This window comes from Aedes aegypti, unplaced genomic scaffold, assembly GCF_002204515.2.
Source record: "Aedes aegypti strain LVP_AGWG unplaced genomic scaffold, AaegL5.0 Primary Assembly AGWG_AaegL5_hic_scaff_1089_PBJ_arrow, whole genome shotgun sequence".
Classification (NCBI taxonomy): domain Eukaryota; kingdom Metazoa; phylum Arthropoda; class Insecta; order Diptera; family Culicidae; genus Aedes; species Aedes aegypti.
In genome coordinates this window covers 107,250-123,304 of record NW_018734504.1, presented here as the reverse complement: position 1 = coordinate 123,304, position 16,055 = coordinate 107,250, and the positions used below count along the sequence as shown (strand labels likewise).

The window sequence follows — 16,055 nt, the reverse complement described above, 5'->3', positions numbered from 1 at the left end:
TCCAATACCTTATGAGCACTTCCACGGTTATTAATTGAGAGCTTTCTTTACCAAAGTTGCCATTTTCGCATTCGTATATCGTGTGGCAGGTACGATGGTACTCTATGCCCAGGGAAGTCAAGGAAATTTTCATTACGAAAAGATCCTGGACCGACCGGGAATCGAACCCAGATACCTTCGGCATGGCTTTGCTTTGTAGCTGCAGACTCTAACCACTCGGCTATCTATATAGTAAACTATTTGCTTTGACCAAGGCTTTCGGACAAACCCACCACGCACGGATCGAGATTGAAAATTTCGTCTATATTTCGTATTTTTGCACCCCAAAAAAGTATATATCAACAATCTTTTCGACCGCAAGCTTAATAGCGAACCTAACGGGTTAGGATCCTTACGCCTTATCGACTACATATAAGTATGAATAAAAAATAAGAAAACATTGTACATGACATGCATCAATCACCACCGATCACGATTTCGCGCCATTCCTCCCCTGGTCCCCATTCTACATCTCAACGTCCATGCTATTCATATCGCTTACCGTGGCCACGTTATTATTATTCTCCTCAAAATCGAGATCATCGTCATAATCCGGCAGATCGGGCAGCGCTTCCTCGTCTTCCCCCATGGCCACCTCGTTGGGCCTCCGGGCGGAAGATTCCTGCTGTTTGCCGTGATTTTTACCCCGTTCTTCCCGTTCCTTCAAGGCCTCACTCACATTGGTCAGGATCTTCTCCAGCACCGGCGGGGGTTGCCACAGAACCAGTGCCGTGCAGGGCTTCTCGATCCTCTCCAGTAGCACTTGGGGAAGGATTTCGGTGCGACTGTCCAGCTTGCGAACCTCCTCGCAAAGTGTGATTCGTTGTGCCTTTTTGAGCCGTTCCTCCAGTTCCTGTGGGGACATGTAGACGTGCGACGAGGCTGTGGACGTGGAAGGGCCTGCTTCACCCAGGGACATATCCTCGTCTAGGGAGGATGACGACGCCGAAACGGACAGGGACCTAAGCGTTTCCTCCGATGCGATATTCGTTGTCTCGATATTGTGCGATGTGTACTCGGTTGATAAATGGAGATTGTTCATGTGGATAGCCATCGATTCATCGGTGAAAAACTGCTTAGATGGTCTGAAAGGAAATGAACATTATTAGGAGACCCTAGTATTAAACCATTCAAAAATGGGCATTGGCGTAAATAAGACGGGGGGGGGGGGGGGGGGGCAGGTTGGGCCAGGCCCCCCTGAAACTTGGGTTTGGACCCCCCAAAAAATGGAAAAGAAATGACAATATATTTGAAAACTTGTCTCTAGGTGCATGTATGATACCCTTACGATACTGATAAATGTCTGTGTAATATAAATTTTCTAAATTTCTGGATGTAGTATTCAAGCATCTCTTACTACCAAACTGTCTCTTTCTTATTTATTATGTTCTTCACGTTGAAATTCACAAAAGCTCATTTTAGAATTGGCAGAATTGGTTTGATCCATTTGTAGTCATATTGTTATTTAGAAAATCCAGTTCTCTTTAGTTATTGAGTATGTCAAATCATTTATTTTGAATTCTAGTACCATTTTGTTACTGGGAAATTCTTGTGTATAAGATTTACTTAACATCAATTCTGTTCAGAAATTTGTTGCAAACGAACTGTTCTTTTTGTTTCACAGAACTACGTTTGTGTAAAATATCTGTAATTAAAATACGTGGCGTTACTTGTAAAAAAATATATTAAATTTGCTTCCAGATTGATGACGAGGATTTGATGATATTTTAAAACCCTTAGTGACAACTTTCTCGTTCGTCTTTAATCTATGTTTTAATGCATGTTTAAAAAAAAAATCGTGAAATCTCGAAGACTTATTCAAACAGACTCAAGTCAGAAAAGTTAACAAACTTACTTTATCAATCCTACGTGTTTCGCAGACGAAATTCTACACGTTCTGCTGTAAACCAACTCGATTTTTCACTTTTGGAACGTTTAATTTCCGGATTTACAAAACGACGGAAGTAAGATTCTCCACTTTCACAACCTAACCGCTACTTTCGCCGCTCCGTTGTATGGGAGCCAAAGTGACTTAACCATGAATCAAAACTAAACACTACTTGAGTCGAATTTACACTGGTACAAAAACGTCGTAATGTTTTATAATTCTGATAAAATTCTAGTTCAAACCGAACTGGAACGATAACCTTGTTACCTGCCTTCAGTGCCGTAGCGTGCGGTTGGCCAGGTTGGCACCCGCCAAGGGCGCCAGGCTTCAGGGGGCGCCAAAATGGGAATTTTAAGAAGATTACTATTCAGCAACGGGATTTTTTGGTGATAAATCTCGAAAACTTATTCTAACAGACTCAAGTCAAAAAAGTATACAAACTTAATTTATCGATTCTACGTGTTTCGCAGACGAAATTCTACACGTTGCGCTCTGAACCAACTCGATTTTTCACTTTTAAAACGTTTAATTTCCGGATTTACAAAACGACGAAAGTAAGATTCTCAACTTTCGCAACCTAACCACTACTTTCGCCGCCCCGCTGTATGGAGAGACAAAGTGACTTAACCACGAATCAAAACAAAACACTACTTGAGCCGATTTTACACTGGTAGAAAAACGTCGAAAGTAACTGAATAAATCGGCTTATCATTTTGTAATATTTTTTTTATGGGAAATAACAGGAACTCCCTAGTTTTTGAACGCGAGCTTAATGTATGCAAAATTTAAGCGATGTACACGGCGAAAAAAAATTAAAAAGTTGATTAATTTTAAAACAGTTTTAAAAGACAGGTTGTGATTCTTCTGAATTAATTTTCTCAAAACCATATGAAAGTTACTTACGTCGATTTGAAAAAGTAATCGAGAAATATTTAGTTAGGGCATTTTTGATGTCATAGAATGTAGAAAAACAATTATAGACAATATATATAATATATAATACAATAGTGTCATGTCTACCTATCTCAAGTGATATTAATTATTCTGCCTTTTGGCTTGGTACCTTTTATCTGTTCGTACCTACGGTATTTCTGACAAGGGAAGGTCACGATGGTGTTACACGGGGTTTTCAACCGGACTATTTTTGTTAGATTCTACATGTCGAAATATGAAAAACCCCAAAGCCTTTCGGGTGATGGACCAGTGGTGTAGCCAGGAGGGGCTCTGAAAGGGGCAATTTTGTACGTATATTATTTTATTAAGCTAATTGAAAGTTTGACAAAAATATTTTTTTAGTATTTATTGTGATAGTAGAGAACAGAATTGATATTAATATATATTTAAAATGTATTTTTTCCATGCCAAAGGCGCAATCGGGATGGGTTTCTTATTGGTATACTATTCTAATAAAACCAAGTTTGTTCTGGTGTCCATATTCCATGTTAGTTACGCCAATGGCATAAAAATACATTATAAACATACATTAATGTCAGTTTTGTTCATTACTATCGTACAAAATACTGAGAAAAATCTTTTTGACAAATTTTCAATCGACTCAATAATATTATATTCGTACAAAATCGACCCTTTCAGAGCCCCTCCTGGCTACACCACTGGTCCATCACCCGAAAGGCTTTGGGGTTTTTCATATTTCGACATGTAGAATCTAACAAAAATAGTCCGGTTGAAAACCCCGTGTAACACCATCGTGACCTACCCTTGTGAGCTATAAGTGCTGGCTGCAGTTGGCGCAGAAGAGAGACTTCCCGAACTGTGGACTGATTAACATATTATTTTATTCTTTATTTGCAGGATATAAAAGTGGCGACAAGGATCATGGAAACGTGTGTTGAAGATAATCGATTTTCTTTGGGGTGGCAAATTGCCAATTGTTTCTGTTTTTGAAAGTGTGGTGAAATTGCCAATTTGTGTTGAACCAAATTGTTCTTCAGAGCTGACGAAATTGTCGTTTATTGTGAACATAGTTGTTCTTTTGTGAAGCGATTGCTGTATGGAGATGAACGAAATTGTTCTTTAGTGTTGACGAATTTGTCAAATGTAATGTTGAGCAGTAAAATACAATGATTTGAATGTTTTGTTGTAGTCTTGGAATTAGCAAATTTGCGTATGTCAAATAAGATGGTGGAATTCTTTGGATATATTTTCGATTGTTCGTTGTATGAGTTGTTGCAACTTGTAGCTGGCTTTTAAAGAGTTATTAGAAAGTTTCTAAAGGGGAAAGGACTGTCATGTCTACCTATCTCAAGTGATATTAATTATTCTGCCTTTTGGCTTGGTACCTTTTATCTGTTCGTACCTACGGTATTTCTGAGCTATAAGTACTGGCTGCAGTTGGCGCAGAAGAGAGACTTCCCGAACTGTAGACTGATTAACATATTATTTTATTCATTATTTTATTCTTTATTTGCAGGATATAAAAAATAGTATAGATGATAAGCTCTATTCATACATGGCAGACTAAAAATATTTCTGGAACGATTTCATCAAAACATTTTTGAAGTATTTAAGAAGGTGTTAAATGGTTTGTCAACAAAGGTACGGTCAATAAAAATTCATTCCAAAATATCGAAAATAGTTCTCCATAGCAATGATAAATCAGCTTATGCACAATGCCTATGTTAAAGCATCCACAAAACTAATATGTACATTCTATCAACCGATAGTTAGTGAAAATAGTAGGATTTCACAGAACTGTTGAAATAATTCTCACACAACTCGGAGCATAGTTTCCACGAAAAAAAACATAGTTCGACAGACTTATAATGATTAATCCATATCATATAAGAGTATTAGGCGGGTCCCGGGCAGATTTTTGAGCAGGATTCTTTGGTATGATCTAATAATGTTTTCACAGAACCTCAGACCAGATTTGAATAGAATCTAATCGAAAGTGTCAATTCAATCATGTGCGCAATTATCAGTGATTTATATAACATTGAAATTGAAGCAAGAGTGAGAAATAATGGAATCGGATATATTTCGTAACAACAGAAATTTTATTTTTTCCTCCGAAAACAATACTCTGAGCCGACTGATTAACGTTTGTATCAGTATATAATTTTCCATAACCTTGATTTTATTGATTGACAACATTTACTATTCAATTCTTCTTTGTCATTTTTTTTAATGACACTTCTAGAAGATATAGAGGAAAGATATTCTTAGAAACCTTTTTTTGATCTACTTGACTATTTCATGAGAACAAACTTCAACTTTTCTACACAAGTTCATTGCCTAAACTTTACGCTAATACTCCTCTAATTCTTAAAAGGGATTCAAGGAAAAAATATTCGACAAGTTCTTGGTTATTAAAGGAATCACAATAACAATTGCCCCTCGTTTTTTTAGTCAACAAAATATTACTAGTAAATAGCAATAATTAGATTTGTTGATTTTTTTTTTGAAGAATGTGCTATCAACATAAACTAAATATGCTGTTTCGCTCAAAAAACGGTAAATATTTTTTTGACATAAATGGTCTAAACTCTAGATTTTTTTACAGTAAGCTCCATTTGAAATTACATAAGTACTGCGATTACAGAGAAATCATTTTCTTGACTATTTCCTGCGAAAAAAAATCCTACGCATTGAGATAGGCGATAACTTTTTATTTCAGGTACATAGTCTTACTTATAGAGAAATAAATTAACCAGCAATGTATAAAATATGATTTCAAAAGAGTATGAATTTCATTGAAATATTGTCAAAAGCATATAAAAAACGTGATGCAATGTTCTGGGTAGTAAATCAAGTGAGTTTCTTCAAATTTATCTCTGACCCAATTTTATTTGCATTTATTTTTCGAAATCTTCATGAACTTCGAGTAGGGTGCCAGTGCCATTAGTGGACTATCTAAGCTATAAAAAATCATAACAATACAACGAAAAGCCCTAACAGAGATCTTTTGGCGTCAACAGAAAGATTTCAACCTGTACTATATGGGAAAAATATAAAAAGAGTGTTAAGACTAATTTTTTAACATAAAATCGCTTGAGCCACTATTGGTACACGTGTTCCAGTAGTTGCGCTAGTGCTCCAGTAGTAGACGTTCGGGAATGATACAAGGAATTTTGAACAAAATGGTAAATTTTTACATAGATTTAACATTTTTTCCTCGGAACAGCAATTAATATCTTTCGAATGAAGCATATAGATCATCTCTAGGGCTTTTCTTCATTTTTATACATCCATTTTAAAAACTGCTTCCAACAGTTGATCCACTACTGGAACACGACGGCTACTATTGGTTCAAGGGAGCCAATTTTTTACGTAAACTTAATTATTTATAGGACTTTTTGATAAGATAAAGAGCTGAAATTTGTCATATCGACTAAACTAGAGGCGATCTATCCACCAAAAATAGCACATGTCGTTTTTATCGAAAAATGTACGTTTTATTCCATAGTCCAATCTACTGGTACATTACAACCATTGGTACCGGCACCCTAATTCAGACAGTTTAGCTTTAAAAAAGATTTGAATCATTTTTACGCCTTCTTGTACAAGTCTTACTAATGTAAACTAATATTTGGGTATAACTTGAGCTTTACCATACTTTTTTAAATTTCGATAGATAATTCTTAAGTAAATGAAAAAACCGAATTTAGTACTATACCATTTAATTCCACTAGAGTTTGTATCCTTTGACAGATACGCGTATTTCGACCTCAACTGTAAGGCCGTCTTCAGTGTCGTGTACTAGACTCGACTTGCTGATAATTCTTGCATTCTAGGGCCTTTAATCCTTGATTTTTTAATTTCATGTAAGCAAGAGCTTTGAATAAGGAGCGCTCAAATGGCGGTTCGCCAAGGACGCAAGAAGGCTACGCTACGGCTCTGCCTGCCTTAAGTCTCCATTTAAATCTTTGTATTTCATTCGAGATCTATGTGATTGGAGAAACTACGTTAAAGTATAATAATAAATCTTCGAGCTGTTTAGTAGAATACCTATAAGTAGATGAAAAAACCGAATTTAGTACTATACCATTTAATTCCACTAGAGTTTGTATCCTAGTAGTCTAGTACACGACACTGAAGACGGCCTTACAGTTGAGGTCGAAATACGCGTATCTGTCAAAGGATACAAACTCTAGTGGAATTAAATGGTATAGTACTAAATTCGGTTTTTTCATCTACTTACGTTAAAGTATATCGAAACATTATAGTTTTAATTAAGTTTACTCTTTTTCCATGAAAGTGCATAGAGTAGAAAATAGAGTTGATCTATCGATTTGAGACATTTTTCAGGTTTTTATCTTAATTTGGTACTATGTATAACGTGTCGTGCACTAAACTAGACTAGACTTTTAAGCATTGCAAAGTTATGTAAATCCTATACGACTTCTATTTTTAATAAGAAGGGGCCGCGGCCCCCCTCAAGTCCGATGGCTATTTACGCCCATGAAAATGGGTCTACGAAAGTGTGACAGTGCGTGTATTAGGTATTGGAAAAAGCGTGACAGAGGGGGGAGGGAGATCTGGAAATCCCGAAACACGATGGACGTCATATTTGAATCATCCCTAGCTGGAGTGCTCAGGGATTTCCTGGCGCAAATTCTGTAAGAATTTCACAGAGAATCCCTTTGAAAAATCATTGTAGGAATTTCTGGACGAATTATTATAAGAATGAGCGAATTTTTAGATGAATTCTAGAAGTGATCCCTGAAGGAGTCCTTGAAAGTATTTCGAAAGAAATCACTCGAAGGAATCCTGAAGCACTTCCTCAAGTAATTTGAGCAGAAATTGCGAAAGAATCTGTGTAATATTTTGGAATAGCGTTCTCTAAAGCCTCTAGAATTTTCAGGATTCACTGCAAGTAGAAAAAGGAAAAAAGTAACTGAACAAACCGCTTAGACCAAAACTAAGACATTCGATACCATCTTGTAAAAATAAAGACTTGAACTATCAAGAATACATAAATTTCCCTACCTTCAGATACTTTAAAAGGTACCTTATTCCTGGTAGATTTTTTTGAGGAATTCTTGTCCCTTCTAGCAATAATTCTTGATGGGAAAATGAATGAAAGAATAACTTAAAAAATCAGCGTAGGATGTCCTGCATCATGCTCGCAGGAATTCTCAGGGCCCATTCGCAAATTTCATAACGCTGAAGGGGGTGGGTGGGTGTCCTTGAGGTGTTACAGCTCATACAAAATTCGAAAAATATTCTTACAAAATGTGTTACAAGGGGGTGGGTGGGTGTCAAAAATGACCAATTCTGGCGAAATTTGTGAATAAACCCCTAAACGAATGTTATAAAAAAAAACTCTAGAATAGAATCATGTAGGAATCAATAGAAGATTTCGTAGAGTAACAACTGCAAAATTAATAGTGAAAAATCCTGTGGAGGAAATCCTGGAATAGTCCCTGGGAAAATTTGCAGAATTATACCTGCGGTAGTAGCGTTGGAGTATTCAATTATTTTCTGGCACAAATTCTGCAGAAATAGATAAGAGACTCGTTCAAATATCACTGGAGAAATTCTTCAGGAATATTGGAAGAATATGTGTAGGAATCTTTAGATGAATTACTAAAGTGATGCCTGGAGTTGTCCTTGAAAGTATTCCGGAAGAAAAGTTTGGAGAAATCATTCGAACAATTTCTGGAGCACTTACTCTACAAATCTGAGAAGAAATTCCGGGACTGCGCTAGTAGCGACTAAGTGTCTTCGTAACATTACGACAAGTACTTCTGTATGTTTTTTTCATGATTTTCGCCAGAAAATTCATTAGAAACCAATTCAGGTATTTAACCAAAATTTCTTTCATGTACTACTTCGAGAAGTTCATCAAATGATTCTTTTACGGACTTTCTTAAGCACTCCTCCAAGAATTTAGTTCAAGAATTTAAAATTTACCTAAGGATAACTCCAAAAAATACGCTAGAGATTCCACCAAGATTTAGGTTTTTTTCGGGAATTCCTCCAAATATCAGTAGTTTTACAAGATAGTCCTAAGTAGAGATGTACCGAATATTCGGCCGGCCGAATATTCGGGCCGAATATCTCAATTATTTTGATTTTGCCGAATATTCGGTCTGCCGAATATTGAAATCTGTTATTCGGCCGAATAGGCCGAATACTGACCGAATAATAACAAAATAAACTAAATTGTAATAAAACATTATGTTTCATACGAAGGAAAATTAAAAAAAATACGATTAATTTATTCAAGTGATGATACATCAAATTTTCCTTTTGATGGATTCCATGGATGGAGATTGATGCTAAATGTTTAAAAACGTATTTTTTTTCTACGGCATTACGGTGCTGCTCAATATACAAGCCGTTCAATCTTCCACTCATCTTGCATGGGTTGTATTGTGGCATTTTTTTTACGTGATCTGAAAGTGCTTTCCATCTTGGTTTTGTAAAAAAATTTGAAAACAACGAAAATTCATATGTTTGCATTTATTATCGCTTGTGTCACTATAGGAACACATGTGACTATAGTAGCTCTATTTCTAATTCCTGTTCCAAACGCAATACGGCGTAGGCAAAACAGAAAAAAAATCGTATTTTTACAAACCTTTTATATTTTTACTTTATAGAATGGCTGTTGATTAAATCCAAATAGTTCTTAATTCTTCATTTAGTTTATCAAAAAAAAAAGTTTCCTTACCATAGGAACAATAGGTGTACTATAAGTGCAAGGAACTAGAATTTTAAGTAAAACGATATATTTCGATCATTTTTTGAACAAAATCGAGGTGTGAATCGATGGTATTTAGATAAATAGCTCCTTCATGGCAAACAATATTTTGCAACGATTTATAGCAAAACGGTCGTAAAAAGCTACTAATGCGAACTGTCTACTAAGAGAACACCGACACTATGCGGTGTATTTGCTACAATTAATATGAACTTCCAGATATAACTTCCAGAAGTCGGATGAGAAATAAAGCGACGTATTAACCTAGTTCCTTAAAAGTCATATGGATCAAAAACGCAATCAATAAGATACAAATTCCTTACTTTAGAAATATAAATCCTCAGAACTTATGATTTTCGTTTTTTCTTCACACGATTTAAAAAGCTTACAATGATCATTCCGATCAATTCTTCACCGTGGAAGCTATCCCTATTTAAAAACTAGGTGTTATTCGGCCGTATATTGATTCATTATTCGGCCGAATATTCGTTTGGCCGAATAATAATTTCTCAACTATTCGGTATTCGGCCGAAAGCCGAATAGTGCTATTCGGTACATCTCTAGTCCTAAGTCCTACAGGAAGAAATGATTCTTCAACATATTGCGCGAGGATTCCATTCAACATTTCGGAAGAACATCTTCGAGATCTCAACCAGTAATTTCTCCTGAGATGCCTACAGTGATTTCCTCCAAAATTGTTTTTTTCTGGAGGATTTCGAACAAAAATGTCTCTTTCTAAATTTTTGAAAAAAATTCCAAATCTATGAAAACCAGATCTTTCACCAGAAATTTGTGAAAGGAATAGTGATTTTACCAGGGATAGTTCTTGGTAAAATTTTCAAAGTAATCTCTGTGGAAATTACTGGTGACAGTAGCGTTGTACTGATTGTACTCAACGATTTCTTGGCGCAACTTCTAGAAAAATGTTTACAACAATTTCTTGAGAACAGTGCTGTAAACATACGACATTTTGCGCGACGTTCGTTTCATTGCCATAGTCAACAGTCACAGCACGAGTTTTGGATGAACAAAGACAAATTAAAGACCTCCATGTCCCTTGCAGTTGCCCAAAATTTTATGGCGCATAAGGTAATCTAGAATGCCGTTCAAAGTGTGCTGCGATCTGTCAAACTTGGGTACCTTTTGCACTACCGAGGGACCAAATGCAGTATTAGAAGTGGTACCCAATCTGAGCCCGAGTGTGACGGACCTGGAATGAACGTCGACAAACACAAAAAAGTGTCAATTGAATTTCGTCTGACACGATGGCATTTGCATAAATCATAAGTTTTGCATAGAATCCAGACATCGGATCATAATCAACATGAATAGTTTGATCTTGCCTCTTATGTCGAATGTGACACACATACAGTGAAAGCAGAACAGAAACAAACAAAACCGTAATGTTTTCAAGCGAAGCTATCGTGGTCAGTGGCATTCAAATGACATTTTTCTTTTCGACATTCGTTTGATCGCTCGTGTGCATGTTGAAGGGAAGCGTTGCCGAATATCAGCGAAAACGTGTCGACAAACGTGATTGCTTACAACACTGCTTGAGAAACTTCAGAAGGAGTCCCTGAAGGTATTGCAGTAGAAATTAAAAAAAAAGAAAAAACACTCGAGGAATTTACCCCTCGCCCCTTTTTCTCTGGCCGACGGCAAACAAAATTCAAAATCAACTTGTTACGAAGGTTTATATATTGCCTTGGTTGGTAAACGGCTGGGCATGGCGTACCATTGGTACCACGCGAACCTGAAGGAATAAAATAGACCCCTCTGCACGGTCCTTAGCCTTTTGTTCAGCAACTCCTATCCCTACCTCCTAGCGGTACTGGCCGGGGTACGAGTAACCTTAGGGAAGATCGGGTAATCAACCCCCGATGGGAACTTTGGTCGTATGCTGACAGGGAAGGGGGGGTTTGCTTTTGCTTTTGCTTCTGCAAACCTTGAGTGTCTGTACTCCATGTTAGGAGCGGCTCACAACAGCGTCTGTTCCCCATATCATGGGTGGCTGATCATCGTCCGAGTGCCAGAGAAAGACTCTAAGCTTAACTGTGCACTATGGTCCTCCGAACATTTAGGGGGAATGGTCCTCCGGAAATCTAGGGGGTTGGTGTCAGGCCCTGCAAGCCAGCCGTTAAAAAAATCAAGCAACGAATAATCAACGAGAGAATACGAACCGGGACAATCGGCAAAGACCACAGCGACGTTTAGAGGTAACCATACCATCTACCAGAGCTGCGGCAATACACATAAGCTGAGAACAGCTTTTATAGCGATGGTGACATACAGAGGCGCGTGATCGGGTGGTGGCCGATCAATGAGAGAATGAGCAAGTTGAGGATCAAAGGCCGGTTCTTCAACTTCAGCATAATAAACGTGCACAGCCCTCACTCCGGAAGCACTGATGATGATAAAGACGCTTTTTACGCGCAGCTCGAACGCGAGTTACGACAGCTGCCCAAGCCACGACGTCAAAATCATCATAGGAGATCTAAACGCTCAGGTTGGCCAGGAGGAGGAATTCAGACCGACGATTGGAAAGTTCAGCGCCCACCGGCTGACGAACGAAAACGGCCTACGACTAATCGATTTTGCCGCCTCCAAGAATATGTCCATTCGTAGCACCTTCTTCCAGCACAGGCTTTTTTTTTTTTTTTTTTTTTTTGGTATTCAGTTGGAGCTGCCTGACAGCTTAACTTGTCAAGGCTGAACCCTCGGTCTGGCTTTTGCCAAGTTTCCCCTCTACCAGGACCAATACTCAGACGGACTAGGCAATGGCGCCCACATGAACACTGTTTTTTATTAGTATTGTGACGTGGTAGTTTTTGAAAAGTACCCATATTCCCTTGCTTCTGAGAAAAGGAAGCATTATGAAAATCAGCAGCTCCATTAGAATTTGTTTGAAATAGTAGTGTAGAATTTGTTTGAAATAGTAGTGCATTACTAATACTGTCTAGTCGAAATGGTTTTGAATAATTTGTCATTCAAGTGCTATTCTGATTACTATTGTCTTTTACGTAAGATTAGAGTCTTAAATGTCAAGTGTCGTCAAGTCTTAACAAAATTAGGCTGTTTAGTAGTAGTTCTAGTTAATTTCATTTCTTGTTGTTAAAAGTATTCATTGGTCATTACGTTCATATATCCTTAAAGAAAAAAGTCGCTTTCCTTGTCTGTTCAACAATTTTTCGAAACTAGCAAGTGTACCCTAATGATCGATCTCAGCGTCTTACTTTCCATAGTCATTTTTATAGTGAATATTGAAGAGTAAAGTTACCTTAGGCTTCTATTACAGTCTCCTACAAGATTCACTTTTCGGTGGCAAATGCAATGCTTCACAACGCCTACTTTCTACTTGTAAATTTTGCGAAAATGAAGCTGGAATTAGATTATTTATACCGCTGTTACAAAAGAGGTATTTCTTATTATGGCAATGTAAAAACCATATTAAAATAAGATTGTCGCCACTTATTTCTACTCAGTGAATCTACTAGTCATTTTCCTAAGAGTTCCTAAGTATTCCCTACGTCGTAAATTATAACGATGTATCTAGCTAGCTAATAGTAAGTAACCTACTTCCAGCACAGCCTTCCATACCAATACACCTGGAGATCACCACAGCAGACAGAATCGCAAATCGACCACGTTCTGATTGATGGTCGGCACTTCTCCGACATTATCGACGTCAGGACCTATCGTGGCGCTAACATCGACTCTGACCCCTATCTGGTGATGGTCAAACTGCGCCCAAAACTCTCCGTCGTTAACTACGCACGGTACCGACGGCCGCCCCGGTATGACCAAGAGCGGCTCAAGCAACCGGATGTCACAGCGGCATACGCGCAGCAACTCGAGGCTGCATTACCGGAAGAGGGTGAGCTGGACGAAGCCCCTCTTGAGGACTGCTGGAGAACAGTAAAAGCAGCCATCAACGATGCAGCTGAGAGCAACGTCGGGTACGTGAGACGAAGTCGACGTAACGATTGGTTCGACGAGGAGTGCCAGGAGGTTCTGGAGGAGAAGAATGCAGCGCGGGCGGTCATGCTGCTGCAACGGACCCGGCAGAACGTGGAACGCTATAAACGGAAACGGCAACAGCAGACCCGCCTCTTTCAGGAGAAAAAACGCCGCCTGGAGGAGACGGAGTGCGAGGAGATGGAACAGCTGTGCCAGTCTCAAGAAACGCGTAAGTTCTATCAGAAGCTCAACGCATCCCGCAACGGCTTCGTGTCGCGAGCCGAGATGTGCAGGGATAAGGATGGGAGCATTTTGACGGACGAGCGTGAGGTGATCGAAAGGTGGAAGCAGCACTTCAGCAGGACGGGACAACGGATGAAATGCCTTCGTCAGTACTGAAGATGGAAACCAACCAGCCCCCACTTTGAGGGAGGTTAAGGATGCCATTCACCAGCTCAAGAACAATAAAGCTGCTGGTAAGGATGGTATCGTAGCTGAACTCATAAAGATGGGTCCGAAGAGGAGTCTAAGAAAGAATTGCACACCAGCATGACTTGTGTACAAATTGACTTTAGACAGCTTTTTGATTAAAAAAGAGACTTTGGGCCACCACCCTAGGCATCAAAATAGTGACCAAGTCTCCAAAAAGAGCCATGATACAGGTATTCCCAATCTACTTAGCAGCTATAGCTACTCACATCGGAATGACATCCGGTTCGGTTTTCCGCTTCCGCATCTCCGGGTACGGCAACGCGTGGTGCAGTGATGGTCCTCCTCCCTGCAGGATCGGACTCGGCCGGATCACCGCGTTGAACTCCATCAGCTGGCCGGGCTTTCCACTGTAGGACCAGGGCATGTCCGCAATGTTAAAGGGAACTCCGCTTGGCGATGGCATAATTTGCGATGGGCTTATGCTTGGATTTCTGCAGAAACAGGAAATCTAGGCGTTAGAACAAATCATAATATGATTTATGATAACATATTATGTTAAACAGCAGCCTAGAACACTTACCGAATCTTGAGCGGGGCAATCTTTCTCGTTCCGTGGTTGAACGCAAAATGATGGAATGGCGAAGAAGACATCTTCCGGACTCTTTCTCGTTTTGTGTGTGACGAAGGAGGGGCAAAAGACGAAGAAACGAGACCCCTTTTCCCAGAAATCTCTGGAATCCTCTGGACGCGGGATGGCTAGCACTAGATTTTTAGCTTGTTCGCCGTTCCAGTCAATTGGTGCACATTAGACACTTTAAAATCGAAAAAATAAAGCACTAGAAAATCAAAAAAACTATCAGCGACTCGTAAATATTAGCTGTGTTCAACGAGCTGCTCGAACTTGGTTGCAACCACTTGCGAGTCAGCTTTTGGTGTTCATTGAGCCACTCCAACCTACTTCGAGTCGCTCGGGCTTGTGTTCATTGAGCCGAGTCCAACCAACTCCGAGTCGCTCGAAACAGGTTGGAAGCTAGAGTCCGAGCTAGTTCAACCAGCTCGCAGTAGCTCGTGTTTTTGACGTTTAAAAACGTAAACATTGAGAAAAAAAGCAAAATTCCGAAGCGATACGGATTGTTAAGTGCGCGAATTTTTTTTCACGTGGAATTCCGGTAAATTAGTAAAAAGAGTAAAAAGAGCGTTCATTGAGAAAGCAGCTTGGAGTTGCTCGAAGTAGCTTTGACAGTTATTTGTTGACAAAAAATACGAGCTAGTACAACCAACCCCGAGCAAGTTCGATCAAAGTCATTGAACACAGCTATTTTGTTAGGTACTCTTTTTCAGGATGGCTGATGTTTTACTTTTTCTTATCCATCGCGATGGGAGGCGTTGCGAAACGTCAGATGTGTTGTGTGTTTTGTCGGTGGTTTTGTTGTGGTCTTTGCATTCGCGCGGTATTCAGTTTGTACCGACAGGTTGTTCTACCGACTTTTTTTTAAATTTTGAAGACTGGGGATGTACATGGGAGTGTTCTTATCGATTTCAAGCCAAACTTTTCAATCCGACGTATCTGCAAAAATAAACAAATCGAGATTTGCTTTGCATGGGCTTGACAAACGCATAATCTACCTATTGTGTCTATAAAAGTATTCCTACATCCATTTTTTGATTTTTAGAAATAAATTAAAATTATGCCCTATGTGCATTTTACTCAGTGTTTTTAATTTGGCTACATACACCCTTCGTTTGCAAAGCGACTCAACTGTCAACATTTTTCATGCTAGCACATACACCGTACATATGCTCATAGTAAAGCGACCTATATGTAGAATCAAAACATAAAATTTCGAACACCAGATACGTCATACTGTTTCCAAATCACTAAACATGTTGGAAATCGAGAGAATTGGATTTCCACAGTTGAGCGAGCTGACGGGTCGGCAAACTGATGTGGAACATCATCAGTATTCGGTTTAAGACAATATTTCTCACCAAATTTCGCACAAGAACTGTTCTCCTCCTGCTTTTGTTATTTACGGCTCCGTCCGGTGCTCCTCTTAGTCGAGTTGAAAT

The 16,055-nt window shown here is 38.9% G+C and overlaps 1 protein-coding gene across 2 annotated transcripts; it reads right to left on the bottom strand.

Moving 5' to 3' along the window:
• Positions 1–282: 282 nt before the first annotated feature.
• LOC110680232 lies at positions 283–14,979 on the bottom strand. Of its 2 annotated transcripts, none has more exons than XM_021856047.1 (3): positions 14,566–14,979; positions 14,252–14,493; positions 283–1,124 (listed from the first exon to the last, which is right to left on the bottom strand). In XM_021856047.1, the coding sequence occupies exons 2-3, from the start codon at positions 14,446–14,448 to the stop codon at positions 506–508; spliced, it is 816 nt and encodes a 271-aa protein (XP_021711739.1). In that variant the 5' UTR covers positions 14,449–14,493; positions 14,566–14,979; the 3' UTR covers positions 283–505. The 2 variants fall into 2 exon arrangements, with proteins under 2 accessions (XP_021711739.1, XP_021711738.1); XM_021856046.1 differs by having other exon boundaries at positions 14,252–14,476.
• Between the last annotated feature and the right edge of the window lie 1,076 nt (positions 14,980–16,055).

Coding starts and splice junctions, on each gene's coding strand:
- LOC110680232 (XM_021856046.1), bottom strand. CDS start 14,636: ATGTCTTCTTCGCCATTCCATCATTTTGCGTTCAACCACGGAACGAGA. Junction 14,477..14,565: donor ATTGCCCCGCTCAAGATTCG/GTAAGTGTTCTA, acceptor CTGTTTCTGCAG/AAATCCAAGCATAAGCCCAT. Junction 1,125..14,251: donor GAACCGGATGTCATTCCGAT/GTGAGTAGCTAT, acceptor ATTTCCTTTCAG/ACCATCTAAGCAGTTTTTCA.